Source organism: Adiantum capillus-veneris, chromosome 17 (assembly GCF_014529385.1).
Source record: "Adiantum capillus-veneris isolate H3 chromosome 17, ASM1452938v2, whole genome shotgun sequence".
Taxonomy (NCBI): domain Eukaryota; kingdom Viridiplantae; phylum Streptophyta; class Polypodiopsida; order Polypodiales; family Pteridaceae; genus Adiantum; species Adiantum capillus-veneris.
Window position 1 is genome coordinate 106,124,814 of NC_140947.1, and position 9,278 is coordinate 106,134,091.

The 9,278-nt window shown below is 42.9% G+C and overlaps 1 protein-coding gene across 1 annotated transcript; it reads right to left on the bottom strand.

Moving 5' to 3' along the window:
• Positions 1–321: 321 nt before the first annotated feature.
• On the bottom strand, positions 322–2,779 carry LOC147437836 (uncharacterized; the record flags this gene model as incomplete). Its single annotated transcript, XM_086486625.1, has 4 exons — positions 322–1,372; positions 1,543–1,742; positions 1,974–1,996; positions 2,417–2,779. Coding segments are annotated over 3 exons (555 nt in total), but the record flags the coding sequence as incomplete, so codon positions are not given.
• Positions 2,780–9,278: the final 6,499 nt, after the last annotated feature.

Sequence of the window (9,278 nt, forward strand, 5' to 3'; positions counted from 1 at the left end):
ATTCAACATGTGTGAGTGTCATGTGGTGTTGTCATATAAAGCGGGTGTACTGTTAAAATCACCACAAAGCAGCGCATTGGGAAGTCATGGATAAGAGGGCATCTCACGCTAGGAAATAGCTCGTTGCCCCGAGGCCGTATGCACATAGACATCACCGAATTGATAAATCTGGTCATTTATCGTACATTGGACCACCATCCAACGACCCACTGAATCATTATATGCCAAAACTGGCTGCAACTCATGCCTAACCATAATCAAAACAACTAAAAAGTCTGACAAACCAGCATATGCTTTCCAGTATCGTGCAAAATACGAGCATTACCCAACATATTCATGCTGATTATGCTCTTGCAAAACCACAATGTCTGCCTTACATGTATGTACATGATGCTAGGTCAATCTCCATTTATCAAGGTTACATAACCTACGTACATTATATGAAATGCAACACAACTATACATTCGAGAGATATGTACACAGGCAAAGGAAGTAAGGGACTAAGTTGATGTGCCCATAAGCACGTGAATATTAGCAGCCCGCAGCTCAACTACAATATTCTGCATGCCTGTCTCAGAGGGAGCAAAGCTTGTAGGTGATTGAGAAGTCCCATGAACCATCGCATCTCTATAAGAGTGCACCACCTTATTCCATGCACTGCAAGAGTGCGATTATCATTACAAGGAAGAGGTTTTTGCCTTGAAGATTTCACTTAGGAGGTACATAATTGCGAGAAGAGAGCAGTGAATGTATTTTAACAGTCTTCTTGAGGGTCACCCAAGGAGATTCTTCCACTAAATCCACATTTTTCCCCTTATTCCCGGTTTCATGAACAGATAAAGGCTTTCCTTTACCTGGAGGATTCGGGGAAGCAGCAAGTTTGACCTTGCCTTTATCCAATGGTATCCAATGGTAGAGCATCAAGCAACACAGAAGCCTAAGCAGCGATGGATCTAGGATTAGGGACTTCTTTCTCATTAGAAACCACAAGTTGAAGGACAACTGAAGGAGGGGGTTTCAAAATAGGCTCGGAATATTCATATTTCATATGTCCAAATTTTCCACAACGAAAAACTTTGAATTTTCAAATTTTCCCCATCTAAGCTTGGCAAGGCGTTTCCCAATAAGTGGCTTCCTCGAGTTGATAGTAATACCTTCAGGAGTGGGAACATCTGTATCCCAAAGCACACCAAAGCGATTTGTATTGGCATCAAGTTTGGGAGGACAAATCAATTTTCCCAAATGAGAGGCGAGCATAGAGAAAGTGGTGCCAAGTGCATCGAAAATCAAGGATTTCCACCCATACTGGACACTTATGTCGGATTAGGCGTTGGTTGTCCTTGGTAAGGGCCCATGGTGATACATGTGTCATCTGAGTACCAAAAAACAATGGAGACAATTCAAGCAACATATTATGGGCATCAGTGTCTGCCAACAAAACTTCATAAAAACCTCTGACACCAAAGTAAACTCCTTGAACTACTTGGCGTTTAAGAATAAATTTTATCCATTGACCCACATCTTGCGTAGTAGGCATCTTACCTGTGAAGAACAAAATAAATGCATTGAGAGATTACTGCACCACTGGGTCCATCAAAGCTCGAACAAGAATGAGCACTTCACTAGTGAGTTCTTGCCCCTCCCAAGCATTCCGTGCACCTTCAAAATCCTCTAATAAACTGGCTCTAACTTCACCCATTTCCAAAGACTCAGGTGCCATTTGTTTTCTACGCTTGTATGAGCTGATAAAAGGCACACCAAAATCTAACATGCACTTAGAACTTGGCGATTATATACTTGCTCACTACTATAAACCAATTCATCTTAGGAATTAAACCAAACAAAGCTTTGTACACTGCCCACAATGCTATACCAGAAAAGACTTTCTGTACAATAGCCAACACATTGATGAGACTTAGGCAAACACACCCAAACACAACCCTCTCTCTCGTAGCTCAAATGCACACACTAACCGGCTCTTTAGGAGAAAGCCCTCCTGCAAAAAGAACTTACTCGTGAGCACTCAGAGGTGGGAGTCTCTCTCTCTCTCTCTCTCTCTCTCTCTCTCTCTTAAAGCCGCCTTCCCCTGCTCTCTTGTTGGCCCTCAAACAAGGCTCCTTGTACACTTATTTTGATGTTCCAGGTCTAACTCCGCAACCTCTCTATCTCCTGGTTACCATGCAGCCTTTTGCCCCTTTGTTGTAGGCCGGTCTCATTAAGTCCCTCAACTCTCTCTCTCAAGTTGATGGCGCTACTACATATAACTCTCCATTGAGAGGCTTTTCCACTCTCAAGAAGATTGCAAGCGGCCTTGCCTCCCAGCTAGTTCTGCCCTCTTTGAGCTTTTGCTGTGCTCTCCTTCCTTTCTATCTGCTTGAGCTCTGATCCCTCAGCTTTGGCCACAACGAGAGCGTACTCCCAATTGCGAGACCGATACCCCCCGCTCCCCTTTCTGTGTATGGCCTCCTGATATGAGCTCGGCTCCCCTTCTCCTCTGCGGCGCCTTTTCCTGCAGTGCGCCCTTAAGAGCCTCCTCCTCTTGAACTCTCTGGGTTGGCTGCCCCTTCACGGCCCTACCTGCAGCTCGCCCTTTGTGAGCTGTGGCCCTCCTCCTCTTTTCTCTTTCCTCAGCCCAAGCATGGCGGCCTCCTACTACTACTTGTCTGGCATGTTCGGCTCTCCAAAACAAGCTGCCCCCGAGCTCGTGGCTCTTTTCAGAGCCTTTTCTCCCCCTACCTGAAGTTGGTGCCGTCCGGCCCTTTGAATGCTCCCTTCCCTTTCATTTCAGCACTGCTGTATGGCGACCCATATGTGAACTTGAGGTCTATAGAAGGTAAAGCGAGGAAGGAGAGAAAGGGACAGTAGATAGAGAGTAAGAGGTAGAGGAGGGAGAGAAGGGAAACGGGAGATGACACGAACTAGAGGGGGAAACTCGAATTTGATCTGCCAGGGGAACATTACTATAGGAGTCCCTTTTAAAGGTGTGTACAAGGGATATAGATGTTGCAAGGATAACAAATGGTTGGTGAGGTTTGAATCACCATTTGCCACTTGTAATGCACTTTTCACATCCCCCTCAAACCGAAACCATAGCATAAAGCATAAAGCAATTGCTATGAGATCCCACCTCAAATGCGAATAGGACATACAAATAAAACAATGTTGAAATACAATCAATGGTGAATGAAGATGAAGCTTATGGAGCTTTTAAACCAGCATTTGCGGAACAAAGAACATGCTTCTCAGGAGGAACTGATTTGGTGAGAAAATCTGCAACATTCTCATTGGTAGAGATATATTTGAGGTGGATGAACTTATCCTTGACTAGCTCTTTCATGAAGTGATACGTTAGTTTGATATGCTTTGTGCGCTCGGTAAGTTGAGGACTCTTCGTCGTGGCAATTGATGATTGATTGTCACAGTGCAAAATGACTAGAGGAATGGCACATGGAATGAGTAGCTCACCCAATAGTTGATGAAGCCATAATGCTTCACGAGCGACGAGGGATACTGTGACATACTCTACCTTGGCCGATGATAGAGCAAGAGAGGTTTGGTGCTTGGTTCGCCAAGATATAGCACCACCTACAAGAAGAAAAACATGCCCATAAATGCTATGTATATTTGGGTCTTAGTCGACCCAATCCGCATCAACAAAGCCTTATTGGTGATGAGTGCCCTTGATGATAGTAGGTGAGACAATGATGACGAGTGTGATGTAGATAGTATAATGATCTTTTGGCAGCTAGACCATGTTATTTGTGAGGTGCACGCATATGACGAGAGATAGTATATGACTAGTGAAGCTTATGTCAAGCCTTGTGCATGAAATGAGATATTTTTGATGGCCTATCAAACGAGCATAGTGAAAACTTGACATTGTGTTAGTGTCATCGGCAGATGGTGGCAGAGATGTAAAGAGTTTATGCTTGACAAGGAGAGGTGTTGAGAGTTGTGCATTAAAATATAGAAAACCATACTCACCAAGATGTCTTCAATATATTTCCTTTGCGAGAGCTTGACAAATTGACCATTGGGATCCCTGTTGACTTCAAAGCCCAAGAATTAGGTCACATGGCCATTGTCATGCACAAAGAATTCCTCTTTAAACATTTTGACAGTGTGTAAGACATATGACTCGTCACTTGCCACAATCGGATGTCATCAACATACACAACAATGATTTTCCACCCATGGAAGATAGTATGATAGAACAAATTAGGATTTGACGTGCTTGAACCCACCCCCATCGCACTAGGAAAGCATGCAAGCTTTGAACCATTTTCGTGTAGACTGTTTAAGACCATATATGGGCTTATTGAGCTTACACACATAAATATTGGGATCATCACAAAAGAAATAGGGCGCTTGAGAAATATAAATAAATTCATTTGAAGCCAACCATGAAGAAAGGTAGTGCTAATGTCAATATGATGAAGATGAATGCCAAAGAATGTGGCTATTGCAACAAGAATGAAAAACGAGGTGATGTCCATGACAATAGAATATATATCAGTGTAGTTCGTACCATGTTGTGTGTATAACCTAGTCAACAAGCCTTGCTTTGTAGTGTTCGACATAACCATTGGGATGGTGCTTCTTCTTGAGTAACCATCGGCATCCGATGAAATTGATGTCGTCGGGCCTAGGCAAAATTGTCCATGTCTGAGCTTCTTCGTGTACTTGAAGCTCTTCTTTCATTACTTCAATTCAATGCTTGCCTTTGGGAGATGCAATGGCATCGTCAACCGAGAGAGTGTTCTCCTCTAGTGGGTCGGGAATGTCGATGAAGAATATATTCTCTTCTTCTTGGATCAAGAAGGAGGAAAATGAGGTAGCTTCATAGAGCTCTTCAAGTGAGTGTTGCCGAGGGCGAATGGGTGGAAAAATTTCTTCATCATCCATTGGAATGAATTCGGAGGGAATGTTGGAGGCATTGAGGGTTGAGAAGGAAGAGGAAATTATAATAGAATTGTGGGAGTTTCTACCAAGAGTAGAAGAAGGTGTTGGTGAGAAGGATGATGAGAGGATAATGGGTATTTGCCATGCTAGGAGATTGTGAGTTGTCTTGAGAGTGTTGCTGAGGCGAGTTGCAGAGGTCTGTGGGGTTGAGCAAGGTTGCATGTGTTGAAAGCGCATGAGAAAGCTTGAGAATGCGTTTGTGAATGACTGTGTTGGCTGGTACAATGGGCTGAAAATGAGATAGAGCTTGGCGAGTATGTGATGGTGTGGGTTGAGAATGGGTTGGGGGAGGATTGGGGTAAGGCTATGCCAAGTGGTGGTGCTGGTTGCTGAGCAAGGGAAATGAGCATTGGCGGGTGTTGTGTGGGTGCATGTACTTACATGTTGCACCAGATTGTGATTTTTGGCAACATGCAATATGAAGCTTGTGGGATTATTAGTTTGAATTAAAATATTAAAGGTGGTGTTCACACTACTAAGTGAATGTGTGTTGACTTGAGTGGTTATGGGATAGAAAATGCAAGGTAGGTTTGGGGTAGGAAGAAGAGGCTCATTGGTTGAGGAGGACACGGCTTCAAATTATGTTATGTAGAGTGACCAAATAAAAGAAACTCATTGAAAAACATTGACCTCGAGAAAATAAACTTGTTCGTTGTCCAATCATAGAGGCAATATGCCTTGACACCATGTGGTTCACTGTATCCGTAGAAAATGGTGTTGATGCTTTTCGGCGAGAATTCTGGATGAGAACTAGTGAGCAGAGGGTAAGCCGAGGAACCAAAGATCCTGAGATGTAATATGTTGGGTGGGTGGTTATACCACAATTGATTGGGCGTATTGTGTGGATTTGATGTTGAGAGGACTCGATTTTGGAGGTGAACCGCAATGTCTATAGCTTCTTCCCAGTATGTGAGTGGAAGTCAAGCGAGGGCTAGCATTGATCGCGATGCTTTGACCAAAGTGTGATTCTTACGCTCGGCTACTCCATTTTGTTGAGGGTGATGCAGAATTGTGAATTCCCATCGGATACCATGGGATACACAATATTGTTGGAATTCATTACTGGTGTACTCCCCACCATTATCTGTCCTCAATGCTTTGATCTTTCTATCCAATTGTGTCTCCAACACAGCTTTGAATTCCTGAAATTTGATAAAAGTTGCACCTTTATTTGCCAAGAAATATACATGAGTGTACCTTGTATAGTCATCGATGAAGATTATGAAGTATTTGTTACCGGTGAGTGATTGTGTCTACATTGGGCCACACAAATATGAGTGTATGAGCTCAAGAGTATGAGCTATGTTGGACTTTGACATTAGAAATTTAAAATGCTTAGCTTTGCCCAATATGCAAGCTTCACAAAATTTGATTTGTGTAATGGTTGTTGGCAAACTCACCACTAGCTCCTTCTACTGTATATCTTTAAGCAGTCTGATAGTGCCAAGTAAGAGTCTCCTCTTGCTTTAGAAGTATTAATGACAAAGGCAAGTGCTTTGGCTTCAACATTGCTGCAGCCATGAGGATGTAATCGCCCTTCCTTAGGACAAGATATAGAGAAAGTGTTTGCAGTATGCACTTATTATGTGCGAATGAGACAATAATGCCCTTGGAAGTGAGTTCTCCTACTGAGATGAGGTTTTTCGTTAGACCAGGGACATAGTATACCTTGTCTAGGTGAGCTATGGTGCCATTGGGCAGTGTAATGGCAGTAGTGCCATATCCTCAAGCATGTTGTATGTTGTTATCCCCCATGAGGAAGAAAAAATTTACACCTGATGATCCATAACCTAAGTACAAGGTTTGACTGGTTGCTAAGGGATTCAAGCAGCATAAGGGAGTTGATATTTATGAAATCTTCTCGCCTATGATCAAGATGGCTACACTATGTATAGTGCTTGACCTAGGTTTCCAAGTCCAAATGGATGTGATGACAGCTATTGAGAACACGGAACTTGTCCAAATGGATCTGAAGACAACTTTTCTTCATGAGGATCTAGAAGAGGATGTTTACATGAAGCAACGTGAAGGTTTTGAAGACCCTAGCAGGGAGGAGCTTGTATGCAAGCTAAAGAAATCACTTTATGGCTTAAAGTAGGGTTCAAGGTAGTGGTATCAAACATTTGATGCTTTTATGGAGTCCCAAAGTTTTAGAAGGATTGAAGAGGATCATTGCTTATATACAAAGAAATTCAGTGATGGTTCTTCGGTCATTCTCATTCTATATGTAGAGGTCATGCTTATTGTAGGAAAGTCTACTAACAAGATTTCCAAATTGAAGAAAATGTTGAACAAAAACTTTGCTATGAAGGATTTGGGCGAAGAAAATCATTTTCTTGGTATGCATATCAAGAAAGATAGGAAAAAGGAGATTCTTGAATTGTCTAAGAAATCCTATATCCACAAGGTCTTACAACATTTCAATATGCAGGGAGGAAGGCAGTGACGGCCCCACTATCCTCATATTTGAAACTTAGCAAGAAGATTCTCCCAAGTCAGATCTTCAGTTGTAGAAAATTGTATGATGCTATGATAGTTGCAAAGCCAGACATTGCATTTGCAAGATTATATGGTTAATCCTAGTAAGCAGCATTGAACAACAATGAAACACGTCCTCAATTACTTGAGGGTACAATAAGCAGGTGTTTAAACTTTGGTATCAGTGATGCATCTATTTCTAGTTAAACAAATGCACATTATGTGGGTTGCATAGACAATAGGAGTTCTACGTCTGGATACATTTTCATATTTTCTTTCTTGGATACCATCTCTCCAAGATTGTACGTCTTGTTCCACTATAGAGGCTGAGTACATTTCAAAATTATATGCCAGCAAGGAAGCTATATGGTTGGATCATTTGGTGGGAGATTTAGACATTCAAACAGGTTCCAATTTTGCATTGTGATACATAGAGTGACATTGCTTTGGCAAGGAATCCCGTGTTTCATTCCAAGTCAAAACACATTGAGGTGAGGTATCATCTCATTTGGGATGCATTGACGAATAAGCGCTTAGATCTTATCAAGGTCCACACTGATGACAATCCCGTAGATGCTCTTACAAAGAGCCTACTATGAGCAATTTGCACATTGCATCGAGCTAATGGGTATAAGGTAAACAAATTTGTACAAGGGTGAAGCTATTGTGCATCATGAATGTACATAGTAGCTTTAGTCATCAGTTATAACCACATTGGCCTTTAAGTGGGAGATTGTTGGGTAAAGGCCATGTGGCCAACTGCCCAAACACCCCCTACCCCCACTAGCTATCACTAACCATAACTTCAAATGTATACATGTACAAATAAAGAAGTCCACACACTCTATCTCCCTCTTGTGTATTGGGTTTTCCCAATTGAGTCTCCTCTCTGCTCTTCTCCTTCTCCCTTCCTGCATGCACGTGAGTGCGCGAATGCGGTGTGTGTGTGGAGAGTGAGGAGGGGGGGGGGGGGGGGGGGGGGGGGAGAGAGAGAGAGAGAGAGAGAGTACACATGATGTGGGTGGAGCTCCCAAATCTCACTATATGAGCACCCTGTGAGAATGAGTGATAGCTCCTTATTATTAATTTGTATGTATAAAGAATAAGGAGATAAATGTGGGCGGCCGGACAATGGACGGTGGACACGGGCAAAGCACGATGAGGCACACCACCCTTACCTAGTATTCTCCCACTAAAGGCTGTGTGCCGATAAGTGGCAAGAAGACTAGACTACAATCAGTATATACAAGAGGTGAGAGAAGACGGCTCTCATCCTATGCCCACCAGCTCACTCTGTAACCGCTCTAGTGTAGATGTAACATGCATACCACTAGGGCTAGAGCTATGATGACACTTCTGATGCAAGTATCGAGTGACGACTTGCATGGATCCACAATGCACAATGCCAGTGTCATTCATCGCACGATGGAAAAATCCCACTGCAAATGCACCAACCGCATAAGCAAAATCACGTCTCGATATCAAAAGGTCACACATGAGAGACCCGAAATCCAATGAAACATGCACTATGTGTGCCAATCTATCCCTGTCAGCAACCCCAGTGCCATATGCATCCTCATCAGGAACCACCTAACTATGCATCAGCATGTCAACATCGTCTGGCAAAGACATATCTGTTGAGAATGACTGCAAAACCAAAAAATTAGCACCACTGCAATCACACACAGCTGTGTGAAGGACACTGTTATCCTCAAACATATCAGACACATCATAGAACAATGCATCGGTCTGTGGCTCAAATGATGTCATCTCAACTGATGGTTGACCAAGCTGTGCATCCCAGAGACACCACTCTCTGCATGAACGTCACCACAAGA